The sequence below is a fragment of the Lissotriton helveticus genome, chromosome 7, assembly GCF_964261635.1.
Source record: "Lissotriton helveticus chromosome 7, aLisHel1.1, whole genome shotgun sequence".
Lineage (NCBI taxonomy): Eukaryota > Metazoa > Chordata > Amphibia > Caudata > Salamandridae > Lissotriton > Lissotriton helveticus.
Genome location: NC_136068.1, coordinates 195,707,694 through 195,724,303, shown reverse-complemented (window position 1 = coordinate 195,724,303; position 16,610 = coordinate 195,707,694). Strand labels below are relative to the sequence as shown.

Sequence of the window (16,610 nt, the reverse complement as noted above, 5' to 3'; positions counted from 1 at the left end):
ATTTCTATGTGTGCTGCATGCAGCACACATAGAAAAAGCAAAAACAAGAAGAAATAAAAGTATTTCTCCTCGCTGTGCCATTCTGACGCCTGCTATCGCAACGCATTAGTTTATGGCGCTGCCTCAAATTTACAGATCCTTGTAAATCTTGGGCAGCGTCAAAAAACAATGGATGTTGCAGTGGAACGCCCACCGCAACACCCATTTCACCTCTCTTTCACGCTAAGTGATGCGTGTAACTGGGCCGTATTTACAAGGCGGCAATAAGCCACGCAAAGTGCTACAGTGCCGCTTTGTAAAGGTGGAGAAGGGCATAGCGCCGCCAGAACATTGTTAAAAGTGATGTTCTGGTGGCCCCATCCCCTTGTAAATATACCCTTGTGTCGCACAAAATGGTGCACACTGTCTTTAGATATCAGATAACTTAAGTACGGCATGACTCAACATCGACATGGCTGTTAATGTAAAGATATGTTGTATTTTAGATACCATGTCTTACTGAGGGATGTACAGATTATAACTGCCAAGTCCCTTCATAGCCTCAGGGAGTGAAGCATGAGCCACATTGTATGTCGTATTTTTAGGATAGTTGTGTGTCTTTGACATATTTGTAAGTGACGTGTTCATTTAGTTGGATTGGATTCAAACTGGTGAGCGTCGAGCAACATTCATAAAATATATTTACAGATTAAGACTGTGCTCATATGTTGGCAATGTTGTGCTATATTGACAGCACCAGACGCTCAATAAGAAACCGTTCTCGGTTGAACATATGATGGAAGTTGGCCTCATATATGGTACAGACATGTTTATAAGTTACATGCCAATATATTCGCTGTTGAATCTATTTCATGTACAGTGCACAAATAAGCCAATAAAATGAATATTAAACAAATCAACATTAAATAAAATATTTTGTTTTGAAAGGCAGTGGAAATACTAAAGGCTGAACGAATTGGACATGGTTATCACACCATCCAAGACCCAGTTCTCTACAAAGAGTTGTTGGGAAAGAAAATACATTTTGAGGTAAGTGTCATGCGCTTTGAAATATGAGTTAATGTTACAGGAAATAGAGAACATCTCTCCTACTCCTAGATCTTATTTTAGTTGTAAGGTTCCATATTTGTTACATTTTATATGTTTCCTGCTTATAACAATCACATACATTTGAACAGATATGGCCCAGATATTTTCTGCACTCCAAGCAAAATTTTATTTTGCTTCTGCATAGCTCCCCATACATAGAAATGTTGCTGGCCTTTTCCTATTATTTAGTACAATTACTTGGTGGCAACGTCATTTTCCTTCCTTACCTCGTCATATGGAAGAGCTGAACCTGAGATACTGGTTTATTAGTAACCAGAATCAGCAGTGGCCCTAATGTGTACTAAATACTGGGGGTTGTGCAAGTATCTGTGAATACATGTGTTATATTGATCTATGTTCTTGCAAGTAGGAGCACTTGTCACGCAAAACATCCCATCTTCAAATGAATCAATCAATCAATCAATCATGCCATTTGTATAGTGCACTACTCACCGGGAGGGTCTCAAGGCGCTTGGGGGGAGGGGTATGCTACTGCTCGAACAGCCAGGTCTTGAGTTGTTTCCTGAAGGCGAGATGGTCCTGGGTCAGCCGAAGGTGGATGGGGAGGGAGTTCCAAGTCTCGGCAGCCAGGTAAGAGAAGGATCTTCCTCCGGCGGTGGCTCTTCGGATGCGTGGTACGGCTGCTAGGGCAAGGCTGGTGGACCGTAGCTGGCGGGTGGGCGTGTAGAAGGTCAGGCGGTCGTTGAGGTACTTGGGGCCCAGGTCATGGAGAGACTTGTGTGCGTGGGTGAGGAGCCGGAACGTGATCCTCTTGTCGACGGGGAGCCAGTGCAGGTTCCTCAGGTGGCTGGAGATGTGGCTGCGTCGGGGGACATCCAGGATGAGTCGGGCGGAGGCGTTCTGGATGCGCTGGAGTCTTTTCTGTAGCTTGGCTGTGGTTCCGGCGTAGAGGGCGTTTCCGTAGTCCAGTCGGCTGGTGACGAGTGCCTGGGTGACAGTCTTCCTGGTCTCGGTCGGGATCCAGCGGAAGATCTTGCGAAGCATACGCAGGGTGTTGAAGCACGATGAGGAGACGGCGTTGACTTGTCTGGTCATCGAGAGGGAGGGGTCCAGGATGAAGCCCAGGTTGCGTGCGTGGTCGGTTGGCTTGGGTGCGGTGCCCAGGGCTGGGGGCCACCAGGAGTCGTCCCAGGTGGAAGGCGAAGATCCCAGGATGAGGACTTCCGTCTTGTCCGAGTTCAGTTTCAGGCGGCTGTCCTTCATCCACTCGGCGACGTCTTTCATCCCTTCGTGTAGGCAGGTTCTGGCGGTGTCGGGGTCTCTGGTGAGGGAGAGGATCAGCTGGGTGTCGTCGGTGTAAGAGATGATGTTGAGGTTGTGCTGGCGTGCGATGGCTGCGAGAGGTTTCATGTAGATGTTGAAGAGGGTGGGGCTGAGTGAAGATCTTTGCGGGACGCCGCAGATGACTTCGGTGGCCTCGGAGCGAAACGGGGGGAGGCGGACTCTTTGTGTTCTTCCGGCGAGGAACGAGATGATCCACTCCAGTGCCTTCTCTTGGATACCGATGTTGCTGAGGCGCTGGACTAGGGTGCGGTGGCAGACCGTGTCAAACGCAGCGGAGAGGTCCAGGAGGATGAGGGCCACTGTTTCCCCCTTGTCGAGCAGGGTCCGGATGTCGTCGGTGGCTGCGATGAGGGCGGTCTCGGTGCTGTGGTTGGCTCTGAAGCCGGACTGCGAGGAGTCGAGGGATCCGTTCGTCTCGAGGAAGGCGGTCAGCTGTCTGTTGACGATCTTCTCGATGACTTTAGCAGGAAAAGGGAGGAGCGAGATGGGGCGGAAGTTTTTGAGATCGGTGGGGTCCGCTGTAGGTTTCTTCAGGAGGGCGCTGATCTCGGCGTGCTTCCAGCTCTCCGGGAAGGTGGCGGTGTTAAAGGAGGCGTTGATGATGTTCCGGAGTTGGGGTGCGATGGTGGAGTCGGCCTTGTTGAAGACGTGGTGTGGGCAGGGGTCGGTCGGTGATCTGGAGTGGATGGTGTTCATCGTGCGGGCTGTGTCTTCGGTGGTCACCGTGGTCCAGGTGCGAAGGGTGGCGGTGGGGGGCGTTGGTTCGACGGTTGGGTGCGTGGGTGGTGAGTCGAAGCTGTTGTGGATGTCGGCGATCTTGCGGTGGAAGAACGAGGCGAGGGAGTCGCAGAGGTCTTGTGACGGAGTGATGTCGTTGGTGCCGGTGCTGGGGTTGGAGAACTCCTTGACGATAGTGAAGAGCTCTTTGCTGTCGTGGGCGTTGTTGTCCAGTCGTTCCTTCAGGGATTTCTTCTTGGTGGTGCGGATGAGCTGGTGGTGCTTGCGGGTAGCGTGTTTGAGGGCGGTCATGTTGTCGGTGGTCCGGTCGAGGAGCCAGGCTTTCTCGAGGGTGCGGCAGGTCTTCTTGGAGTCCTTGAGGTCGTCGGTGAACCAGGATGCCTTCTTGCTTCTGGGTCTGCTGGGAGGGTTCTTTAGTGGCGCGAGGTCGTCGGCGCAGGCGGTCAGCCACTGTGTGAAGTTGCGGGCTGCTTCGTTGGGGTCCGTTGTGTTGGCGGGTGGGCTCTGGCTGAGGGAGGTGGTGAGCTGGTCTGCGGTGATCTTGCTCCAATTCCTGTGAGGTACCTGTAGCTGGTGGTGGTGGATCGTGTTCTTTCTGAAGCTGAAGTGGACGCAGCTGTGGTCGGTCCAGTGGAGTCCGGTGGCGTGGCTGAAGGTGATGTACTTGCTGGAAGAGAAGACGGGATCAAGCGTGTGGCCGGCGTAGTGGGTGGGGGTGTTGACCAGTTGCTTGAGTCCGAGGTTGGCGAGGTTTTCCAGCAGGGCGGTGGTGTTGTGGTCCTTGTTGTTCTCCAGGTGGAAGTTGAGGTCCCCGAGGAGGATGTAGTCGGTGGAGGGGAGGGCGTGCGGGCTGATGAAGTCTGTGATGTCTTCGCTGAATTGTGTGCGTGGTCCCGGGGGTCTGTAGACGAGGGTGCCTCTGAGGGTCGTCTTAGGTTCGGTGTGAATCTGGAAGTGGAGATGTTCGGCTGCGGCGAAGGAGTCGTTGGCATCGGTCGTGATGCGGATGGTGTTCCTGTGGACGATGGCGATGCCACCTCCTGTCTGGTTGATGCGGTCCCTCCTGATGATCTTGTACCCGTCCGGGATGGCGATGGCGATGTCGGGTGCAGAGGAGGCGTTCATCCAGGTTTCCGTGAGGAAGGCGACGTCCGGTGATGTAGCGTCGAGGAGGTTCCAGAGTTCCACGGCGTGTCTGTGGACGGAGCGGGTGTTGATCAGGATGCACTTGAGGTGGTTGCTGCTGGTGTTTGTCTTGGCGGGTGCGGGGCAGGTTCGGAGGCAGGTGAACTTGCAGGTGCAGCAGGTGAAGGGTCTGTGGGTGCGTCTCGGGGTGGCTCGGCAGCAGGCGTGGGTCCGGCCGGCATTGAGTGCGTTGAGAGTGGCGGCGTCGTATGTCAGTCGGGTCCTCTTGCCTCGGCGGGGAGGGCCAGGGGTCCTGGCGCTGGGCGCGGGCCAGGCGCGGACGGTCGCAGACGGGCTTACCTTTGGCGCACCATCGGCGCTCAATCGGTGCTCCCGCTGCGCCCGTCCGCTGCGCGGTCGCTCTGGGGGCGTCATAAGTAAGGAGCCGGGAGGGAGGAGCAGCTGGGTGGCGGGAGCGGGGCGGCAAATGGAATCACAGGGGGGCGGGGCCACAGGGAGGCAGCGGCGGGAAATTCCAAGAAGCAGCGGGCAGCGGGAAATTCCCAGGAGCAGCGGGAAATTCCCAGGAGCAGCAGGAAATTCCCAGGAGCAGCGGGCAGCGAGCGAAGGAATCTGCAGGCAGGAGGCGGCAAAGGCAGGCAGGAGCGGCAGCAGTGAGTGGGGCGACCAAGCCCTGTGGAGGGCTGAGCGGTCACATTTGAGGCTCAAATGTCTGCCTAGATACCCTTTCCCAAAGGAGAAGATAGGATTTAAATAGACATGAAGAATGGCACTCTCTCTGTTTCATCTAGGCAGGTTTGTACACTGGTGGCAACTACTAAGAAGGGAATGTTCGCTGCTTTCAAGGAAATTGCATTTCCTTGCTTTCAGTCCAACATTGGTCATGGACACTAGGGCCAATTTTCGAGTCTCGGCGTCGGTTTAACATCCTGTGATTCTTGGCAAATCACTCGGGCCAGATTCATCAAGCGAAATGCGCTCGCAAAGGGCCAGATTCTGAGAATCTGGCCCTTTGCGAGCGGTATTTTTGCATTTGGGATGCATCATCCCAAATAAAATCGCTAATTAAGAATTCGCTAAATTGCGATTCTTTGCATTTAAGGAATCTTAAATTGAGATTCCTCAAATGCAATGCATGAAAGTGAAAAAAATAGCAAATTCGCTATTAGGGCACGCAAATTACCATGAAGTACAACTTCGTGGTAATTTGCAAAAACTTTGAAAAATGCACTAAAGTGCATTTTTCAAAGTTTCATGTTGCGCACACACATGCCCTAAGGGCATGTGTGTGCGCAACATATGTGCACACATCAATTTCAGGGGTTCAACAGGGTGTCTTTTGGACACCCCTGCACCCTTGAAATCGCAATCTCAATTTGCGAATCGCTAATTGCAATTAGCAAATTGAGATTGTCTTCCCATTCATTCCTATGGGCCTCTAGGCCCATAGGAATGAATGGAGTGATATTCCTTAATTGCGACTCGCAATTTGCGAGTCGCAATTAAGGAATTATTAGAAATCGCTATTTTTTTAGTGATTTCATGATGCATAGCATTTTGCTATTCCTTAATAGCGAATCGGTATTTTACGCTATTAAGGAATAGCAAAATGTGTTCTTGATGAATCTGGGGGTTGATCTCCCCATGCCTACAAAAAAATAATAGTTTTTAGTGTAATGTAACTGATGGTGATATAAACCTCTCCAATACCTACGGTTGAGTTTGCGCTGTATAAAACTGAAAAATGAATAAATAAGGTCTCACCCTGCATTCCACATTAGAGCACACTGGCTTTAGTTTTGTCTATAACTCAAGCTGGATCTTCAGTCGGCTCAACCTGCAAAAGAGAAAGAGCCTGATTCACAAAGATTTTGCTGTGACTTATTTTTGTGGTACTACTGACATCTGAACTCTTGAGTTAACCTGGATTAAACCAGGAGGGCACCTGACTTGCTGCTGGAATTTGAGAGCATTCAGGACACCCGCAAGGGTAAGCGATCTCTACTTATGGTAAAGGGTTTGCGGATCGGGCTCAGAATGATTGTGTAGTATGATCAGAATAGTAGAATCGCGACAACTTCTGATCATCCTCTTTTTTTTTATGAGCTGAAGTCCTGTGGTCACCTCCTGGCACAGGGCCAGCTTTAGGGCGGTGCGACTGGTGCAGCCGCACCTGGCTAACCTCGGGGGAAGGGTGGCACTGTGTTTAGAAAATAACTTATTGGTTTAAAAACACCTCCTGCTGAGTTCCTTGTTTGTGCAGCAGATTTCAATCTACAATAAAAATGACAAGATAACTCTGGTGATTAATATTCCTGCTGGAGAGAGATTGAAGATTTGTCTGGTGGCAGTTTTGACTCACCATAGAGTAGCACAGAGGGTTAGTGTGCCTGCTGCAGAGAATGTGTATCATGCAGATCACAGAACTGTGTTTTCCATTGATAGATCAGTTGGTTACTGCTTTCATCACAGAGATCCTTTTGTTACATGAAGTTCATAAGTTACAATCCTGATATAGCTCAGAGACCTATGAACTGCCATGAAAGAGCTGCATGTAGATAGCATGGTACAGGTTAGAACGTTATTTTTCTCCAGGCTTTCCTTATCCTAATGTTGCTAAAAAGGGTTACATTATGTAGCAATCAGAAGCTGCCTGGGGTGGGAGTGCTGCCGGGTGCTGACGTGGGGTGGGGGGCAGAGTGGGGGGTAGTAAACTCCGGAATATGGCCGCACAGATGAAGCACTCGCAAAGAAATTTGTTTTATTCATTTGTTTGTGTACTCTGTGCGGCCGTATTCCGTAGTTTACTACCTCCGCCCTGCCCCACATCAGCGCCCGGCAGCACTCCTACCATGGGCCACTACTTGTAGAAATACATTCTTATTAGTAAAGTGAACCCCAACCACTCTGGTACATTTTAAATCCTGAGTTTGTTCATCTCTGGACCAAGCACTCTTTTAAATATGCTGCCTTCAAGTGTGTATGATGTGATTTCAACCCCTTGTAATTCTAGCTGATTTAGGAAATATTACATATACAATGATTTACATTTAAAGTGCTCTGACACCATACACTGGAATGAGTGGCACTATAAAACAAATTAAATACATGTGAGGTAGGTGCTATGTAGAGATGAGGGGCACTGTTGCAGGGTGGTAGTTAGGAATCTGTAGAGAAAGATGTCATGGTGGGTGGGGGGGGCACCAAAAATGTTTGTTGCACCGGGCACCACCAGTGCTAAAGCTGGACCTAACTCGCCATACACCAGTAGCCCTATTATGCATTGTGATTGTTTGTGCCCGGCGCACCTTTTAAAAGATCGCCAGGCGCAAACAATCACAATGCGCCCTATTATGATATATGTGCTGCCCCCAGGGAAGCCGCGAACTAGCGCTGCCCTGGGGGCAGCGGATACATGTGAAAACTCAGAGCAGCTGCTCAGTGTTTTCACAGTGCAGGCGGCACCGCCTTCACTTTTACAGGGTAATAGAGATCCCCTTGCAGGTGAGTGCAGTCAGTGACTGCACCCGCCTGCAAGGGATGTCTGGGGGGACCATGGGACCCCCTTTACCTCCTGCAGAGGGCTGCTGTCAGGTGGCGCACTGTCAGTGCACCCCCTGAGGGCTGCTTTAACTCTGTGCCCACGTCTGTAATATGGCGCGGGCACAGAGTCAATGGAATTCCCTAATTTGCATAGAGCACGCCCCTACGCAAGTGAGGGAACACCCTCTGAAGGTAGCGCTGGCGCTTTAAGTGCACCAGCGCTATCAGTATTATAGAAGGGGATGCACAAGCATCTGCGCCCCCTTCTATAATACCAAAGTGCCTTGGGGGCGCGCAAAGCGGGTGCAAACACCCATTGCGCCCCCGGGGCACTTATTGAAATACGGCCCCTGGCAGGCAGAATGACAAACAGGACTTATCCTGCAGGCGGATGTCTGGTATTTGGAGGGCCGGAGCAGATCTACACTTCCATTTCAGGTAGGTAGGTGGTAGACTTATGTGAGCTTAAGGATGAATGTGATTTTGATACAACACAAACTTGATTCAAATGGTTGCCAAATTTTTCTTTTAGAATTTCTTTTACCAGGTTGACGAAACCAACCTGCTGAAATCCATTTTTTCCTTGTAGATTTCAAGGGCCTCCTTAGCTCCCTGTTCTTTTTTTTTTTTTTTTTTTTTAAGACCCTCTTCTCTGCCTTCCATGCCCCTTATGATTCTCCTCCTCAAACTTTACTCCAGTTTTGTTTACAATGCCCTTTCCACTCTATTCCTGCTTTTTTACAAACCCCTTACTCTTCCTCCCTGTATACTCACTTTTTACAAATCCCTTACATCCCTTGTTGCTTTACTTCCTTTTTAAAAAAATCCATTACTTTCACTCGCACTTTACTTTGTTTTGTCAACCCTCTTATTCCCGTTTTGTTTTACACCAATTTTTGTGCACGTTACTCCCTCATTATTAATTTCTCAATCCACTAGTCCATCTCCCTTGTTTTGTCTGTTTTTTCAAACCCTTACTCCCTCTCCCACTTTACTCCGTTTGTTTAAAACCCTTACTTCCCTGCCCTCTTTAAAAAAGAGACAATTCAGATCACTGAATTGATAATAGTTGGGTCACAATTTAGCCAATCAAAATAAATCTGTTTTAGGACCATTGTAATTCTACAGCCAATAAGAGTTGCTGTGGCTATCCTGCATCTAGCTGGACAGCGTTTTGCAGTCCAGGAAGGTACAATAAGCCCGAAACCAGGCGGTTTTCTATGTTTGGGTGCAAAAGTCACCCTTTTATTAGAGTTGTCCCTGCAAAGCGGATGTGACAGTTCTTCAAACTGAATTTCCCGGAGTGTTTTTAACCAATTTTGCTGAATGATGACATTTTAAGCCCATCTCTCCTCCCACCATCGCAAATACAAAGGTGTGTGTACCTGACTTTTGAATTACAACATTTTCAGAATTTGACACAGTTTGTACAGCCTTTAACAGTGAGTACATGCACATGCTCCCAGTTCTAGCAGATTAAGGGACATAGAGATAAAGTAGTTTGTGAGGGACGTCTAATAGCCCTCATTGCGAGTTGTCTGGAGCTGTATCCCCAAAAGGAACACGGCTCCAGGCAACTATAGGATTTTTGGAATCTCCAGGTATAGAATGAATGGGTCTGCAAACTCTGGGCCCGATCACTCCAGAGACACCAGGCCAGGATTTGCAGAGAGAGAGAGAGAGAGATAGAGAGTTTTGGTGGCTGTAGGCAGCACCCACCTCTTCACCACAGCTGAGAGAAAAGCCCCCTACGCATTTACCCATCATCTAAGCAGGGGGTAAATATGTGCAGATTTGGACATTTTACTTGCCCATAAAATGAAAAAAATACAAAGAGTTGAATCCAGTATTCCCAGGTCTGCATGCTATTTCACATTCTTGTGGCAGGAGCTCACAATCACCGGATATAGGACATTGGGCAAAATTGGAGATTACAAACCTGTGAGATTCTCACAATTATATCTAATTGGGTCTTGTGTATTCAAGTGGAGTAGCAGAGATTTGAACGCTGGCTTCCTGAGTCGAAAGACTACTGGTTAACCACTCTGCCCATCACACCACCACAGTTGCCTCATGGAAGATAATTCTTCAGAGCTGCATAATAAATATAATAATAAATATATGTGATTACATAAATACATAGAAAGCAAGGCACATAATTGCTCTAGTCAAATCTAACATTTAATTCCTCTCCCCCAGGTCCTTTATTTTAGCTACTGGTCTTGTCTCCCCTTCTTTCCCCCTTCTTCGAGGAGTTCAGCAAGGATGGCCTTTATCTCCACTTTAATTTATCCTTTCCCTAAAGCCTTTTTTAACAAAAATTAGATCGAACGTAAACATTACTGGTTTTTCTTACAGAACTAATCAGTTAAAAATCTCAGCATACGCAGATGATACTTTGTTTTTCATTTCAAACCCACAATCCTCTTTGCCAGCTTTCTTATCAGAAGTAACTGACTTTGCCCTTGTTTCAGGCTACAAGCTCAGTGATGACAAATGTGAGATCCACCCTCTGAACAAGCTATTTTTTCACGCTGATTTCTTATCTTCTTATTTTCATTGGAATCCAATGAAAATAACATATCTTGTAATTTGGTTTACCCCCTCTATTAAAGATACTGTTGAAATACACAAAAATGGACAGTGGACCAAAAGAGCAACCAATTAGGCACCAATCCAATACATTCACCAATTGAAATTGTATAAATGCGAATTTGAATTCTTGTGTTCAAATCTCCAAATGTACACCCTGTCCAAGAGCATTCTCCTATTACCAGGGGCCACACAATGAAACACTAAATCAAAGATGCACCACTTTGCAACAATATTCAAAGAGTGCTTTAAATAGTAATTCTCTATGAAGCCACCATCTCGTTGTACACGGGTCGAATTTTTTCTTTTTTCCCTTTATTAGTTCTTTATTTACAAGACAGACAGCCAACGCGTTTCGTCCTAAAAAACAGGACTTCTTTAGGGCAATGTAGAAACTATGCAGAGAATTAGAAGTAGTAAAGCCTGGCCAAGTTGGATGTTGCGACAGGGATGGTATTTAGACCCGTGCGTTCCACTCCTCTATTTGCGTCAGTGTGTAATCCAATCAGAGCGAAAGGTGAGGAAAGGTTGAATATCCTTTAGAGTTCCTAGAATTGCTTGATAATTTGCAGCAGGATGTGTAGAACATGTGGTATGATAGCCACAACAAAATGGATCCACAAAACAATTGTTACTCCCTAGGCCATATCAGGGGTATATCCGATACCCCCGCTAACATGTATTCAAAAGCGACATTGTGGCTGGCGTTCTCCGACCGCCAAATTTTATTATTTATTTCCAGCCCACAATCCTCTTTGCCAGCTTTCTTATCAGAAGTAACTGACTTTGCCCTTTGTTTCAGGCCACAAGCTCAATGATGACAAATGTGCGATCCACCCTCTGAACAAGCAATGTTTTGAAGCTGATTTCTTATCTTCTTCTTTTCATTGGGAATCCAGTTAAAATAAAATATCTTGGAATTTGGTTTACCCCCTCTATTAAAGATACTGTTGCTTTAAACTTGAAAGAATTACAAACTGCTTTACGTTCTTCTACTTTTCGCTGGCACTCCTTATTTTTATCCTGGTGGGCAGATTAGATTCTATAAAAATGATGCTCATTCCAGTAATATTGTTCTACCTATCAAATATACCCATTAATACTTGTACGTCTTTTACCAAAACTAGATATGGCATGTATGCCATAATAAACCTCCTAGGATATCTCTTAGTAAACTTAAAATACCTTAGTACGTGGGTGGGGTTAACTTTCCAGATTTTTACTCCTATCACTCCTCATTTTTTCTTAGAAATTCCTTCTTTTTATTATCTGAGTGTGAAATCGATTCTCAACTTTCCCCTTTGTGGGTAAACATCGAGAGAGCCTTTTTTCATCCTTTGTCTTTCGAGGAATTTATTTCTCTTTCTCATGTACCTTTGTCGTTTTCTCTACCTATTCTTAAAAATACTCGGAAACTGTTCCAACCACTTTTTTCATCTGTTTTAGATGAACGTGCACAAATCATGAACTCATCCATCTGGTACAATAAACATAATAAACTCAGCATTAAATATATTTTTTCGAAAAAGTGGTTATCCGATGGTCTCAAATGGACTTACCAACTTTTTCAAGATGGCATTTGTATACCATTTTCGGTATTGTAATCTCACTTTTCTCTTCCCTCTTCATTTCATTCCAAATACTTATCTTCAACAGCAGTTGCTCAGACCTCTTATAATTGTCTCTCCACCTCTTATACTCCTTTATCCCCTATTACCACATCATTTCTAAGTAATTTTCCTTCGGCTTCCTTAATATATAAAGAATTAATGGATATCCTGGATTCTCGTAATAAATCTGACGTTGAATGTAGCTGGGAATCTGACGTGGGTACATCTTTCCCTATTCCACTGTGGAATAAAATCTGGACTAAAGTGAGGAAATCTTCTAGAACAGCTAATACTACTCAAACTTTATTCTTTATTTACAATAGACTACTCATCACTCCAGCTAAACTACATAAGATTGACCCTAACACTCCATCTTCCTGTTGGTCATGTACTGCTCCGTCAGCAGATCTTAAACATATGCTTTTTGACTGTCCAAAAATCCATACTTTTTGGACTCAAGTATGGCGTCAGCTTAACATCATTTGTCATTCTGATATTCCTTTTTCTTTTTCACACATTTTCCTAGGTAGTGCCTTTGAAGTTTGGTCTCCATCTTTTCATATTATTGATTTGCTCATAGCTGTTGCTTTTCAGCAGATCACTAAATTATGTAAGGACGCCTTAGCAGTATCTTTTCAAGCATGGTGGTATGGTGTTTGCTATAAATATAGACTTGATAGAGCTTATGTACACCCAGTCTCTCTTGCCATTAAAAGAGAAGCTCTGTGGATGCTTGTTACTGAATTCCTAAATACTTTTGCTAAAAACTGCCATCGCCTAACCCCTGCACTGAAGATGTACCCAAACCCCCTTGAGTTTACACTTATTGCTGTTTTATTTAAAGTCTATTTTTATGGTTATAGAATATTTCAATGTTTGTAGGAATTTTTTTATGCATAAGTGTTGCTTTTTTGATATATCAAGCATAAAATGGATGTTCCTCCCCTTCCCTCTTATTTTCTATCTTTTCTCCCTAGAATTTTTTTTTTCTTATGCTTTTTCTCTTTTTCCTTCCCGTTTCTGTTAATGATATTTTATGCATATGTGTAATTCTTTGTTTACTGTATTTCATCTTATGTTTATATCAAATAAACTTCCTTTAAACTAAAAAAAAATCTAACATTTCAACCTCTCTTCCTTTTCTCTGCTATGGGGGTCCCTCAGGGCTCATAATTGAGTCCTACACTCTTTAACTTTACGTGACCCCATTAGCCAAATTAATCAAATCCTTTGGCTTTGCGGTGGTATCCTATGCTGATAACACCTAAATCGTGATGTTAGCACTGGCATAACGAAACTTAAGGGGGCCTTGTCCTGTTGCAGGAGACTTTAAATTGATGTTAAACAATTTTACACGTTAAGGAATAAATATTACTCTGAGGTTGTGGGGTCCGAAGCGGTGGGAAAGAAGAACGGAGTTTTGGTACTACTAGCGAAAAAATCAATGGTTGAACTCCTCTCGTCCACAACAGATGATAAAGGGAGGTGGGTCACAGCTAGACTAAGCAGAGACAACACTGAATTCTATATCACGAATATTTATGGCCCTAACACTAACGACTTAAAATTTTGGGAGGACATGGCTAAACAAATTGAGACCATACCAGACTCAGCCGTACATCTACTGGCTGGGGACTTTAATTTTCCCATGGACCCTACTCTAGATAGAGACTCGCGGTGCCCCTTTAGGCCGAATAAATCCCACAAAGCTTTTATTAACCTATGCAAGCGCTTTCACTTTGTTGATACGTGGAGACTACAGAACCCCACGGCCAGGGACTATACATTCGATTCCACACCTCATGACTCCTATTCGCGTATAGACTATATTCTTATAACACAGAATGGGGTCTCTAGGATAGAAGACACATCAATAGAGCCAAGGGTAATATATGATCACTCCTGCATTTCCCTATCCATCTCCAACGTGAAGACCTCTCCCCGGCAAACGTCGTGGCGATTGAACGATGAAATAGTAGACAAAGAGCAACACCGGATTACTATCCAGTCTGCTATTAACTCATATTTGGACCTTAATAAGAGGGGAGATACTACCGATCTCATCCCTTGGGAGGCCCTGAAAAGCACTATTAGGGGGGTTTGCATTAAAATTAGATCAGCAATGAATAGACCATAATATGAAACTGGAAACCTTAGAGCGCGAAATATTGGTCCTCGAAAATAAGCACCAGATGGTCAGAGGTGACACGACACTGAATACATTGGCTAACAAGAAATATGAATATAATAAAATAGTGAGGGAAAGGGCTGGGGTATGGTTAGATAGGAGACGGAGGTTTAAACTCTGTGACTCGAATAAGGCGGGTAAGAGCTTAGCCGCATACTTGAAGTTTAAGGTACAGAAAAGCACAATTAATACTGTCAAGGATGCATCAGGGGTCGCTCATTCGGAGCCAGACAAGATAGCGGAGGTATTTAAAGACTTCTATCAAACTTTATACGCCAAAAATATTTCTGTAGAAGAAAATAAGATTCAGGACTATTTAAACGAATGTGATCTCCCCAAGCTTTCCTCTGATGAGCAACTACGGCTTAATTCACCGATCACGACCACTGAAATAGAGCAAGCGATTAAATCTTTGAAATGTGGAAAGGCCCCCAGCCCCGATGGGTTCACAGCAAAATATTATAAAACCTTTCCCTCCCTGTTGGTGGAACCTCTTCTCCACCTTTTTCGAGAAGTAAATGATACTGGGGAAGTTAAAGGTACCCTGTCTGAAGCTATAATCCCAGTACTCCTGAAGGATGGTAAGGATCCTTCTCTCCTAAAGAACTATAGGCCCATCTCCCTCATTTATCTTGATTGTAAACTCTTAGCCATGATCCTCTCTGCTCGCCTCCAACGAGTACTCCCGCAATTGATCCACCCTTCTCAAGCAGGGTTTCTTAAAAACAGACTCTCCAGTGACAATACTAGGGTACTAGCACACGTTCTGGAAAAAGCTAAACTCCTGGACACACCCACTGCGGCAATAACTTTAGATGCCGAAAAGGCCTTCGACAAAGTTGATTGGTCTTTCCTGGAAGCGGTCTTACATAAGTTCAACCTGGGGGTGACATTCACGAAATTAGTAATGTCCCTCTATTTTTGTCCCACGGCTAAAGTTAGAGCAGGTGGCTCTTTTTCCTCCTCTTTACGGCTGCAACAGGGAACAAGACCAGAGTGCCCCCTGTCGCATTCTCTGTTTCTGCTGGCGATCGAGCCGTTTCTCTACCACATAAGACATAATGACGCGCTTGCTGGTATTCCATTTCAGGGATGTAATGTAAAACTCCCCGCATATGTGGATGATGTACTAATTATGTCGGAGAAAGTAGGTGAGGCCATACCCGCACTTATGACAACTATTGATGAGTTTTCCCGGGTCTCGGGGTACAAACTGAATAAGGACAAAACGGAAGTCAAACTCCTTAATAATATAGGTAATAAAGATATCCTTGGAGACTCGGGTCTAACTTGGCAACCAAAATGTTTTAAATATCTAGGTCTCGACTTTGACAAAGACCTAATCTCCACTCTAAAAATCAATGAGGAACTAACCCTAAAAAAGATCTCCGCTTTACTAGACGGATGGTCACCCAAATTCCTTTCTTGGTGGGGCAGAGCGGAGACCCTTAAAATGATGTGCACCCCGTTAGTGAATTATTTGTCCAGCATACTCCCTATGACATTTACTAATGAATTCATCAATAAGGTGAATAAGTTGTTTGGTGGATTCCTGTGGCAGGGTAAGAAAGCCAGGGTATCACTGAAAAAGCTGCAACTAGCGAAAGAAAAAGGCGGCCTGGGTCTTCCCTCGTTCAGGAATTATCAGACAGCTTTTCTCTGAAAACAAAGGGCACAATGGCTGGTAGACTCCCCATCTTATGCACCAATGTGGTTAAATATTGAGAAATCTATCATAGCTCATGCACCTCTACCGACCCTGCTTACCATGGATCTATCTCACTTGCCTCACTCTAAATATATTATGTTGAACACCAGGCGGGCTCTGTTAAGACTAGATCAGACCCACAAAACTAACTTAACAATTAAAAGTCCACGTTTATGGCCCTATGGAGAAACCCCTATTTTAAATTTGACGGCAAAACCCTCTATTGGGAATCCTGGTCTAAGAAAGGTATTAACATGGTGACTGACCTTTATGAAGGGATGCAGCCCCTTCCTTTCTCGAATTTACAGGCAACATATGATCTAACACCCATGGACTTTTACGAGTTCTTGAAATTGAAAACCATCTTATCAACCCGTGGCCTTGTCCCTCACACACCGTGGCTCGTGTCCCATTTACCACATTTCATGTCCGCTGGCCACTTCGTCTCTAGAGTGTATAAGTTACTACTTCCCCCGCCCAGGAAATCCCACAGACAGGTTGAATTCAAATGGAAAACAGAACCCAACTCCACTGGGATAGGGTTTGACTGGGACATGATCCATAGAACCGCCTTATCCAATAAGGTTTCGCCAATCCTATCCCAGACAAAATACATGCTATTGAACAGAACGTTCTGGACCCCAAATAGACTTTTTATGTGCCACTTGAGAGATACCCCCACATGCTGGAG

The 16,610-nt window shown here is 45.5% G+C and overlaps 1 protein-coding gene across 3 annotated transcripts in view; it reads left to right on the top strand.

Moving 5' to 3' along the window:
* The window catches only part of LOC144768344 (adenosine deaminase-like), a 150,426-nt gene that overhangs the window by 100,874 nt on the left and 32,942 nt on the right, over positions 1 to 16,610 (top strand). For all 3 annotated transcript variants that reach the window (XM_078651930.1, XM_078651929.1, XM_078651928.1), the window contains one exon: positions 928 to 1,029. In XM_078651930.1, coding sequence (XP_078508056.1) covers positions 928 to 1,029 — 102 coding nt within the window. The remainder of the gene's footprint in view (positions 1 to 927; positions 1,030 to 16,610) is intronic.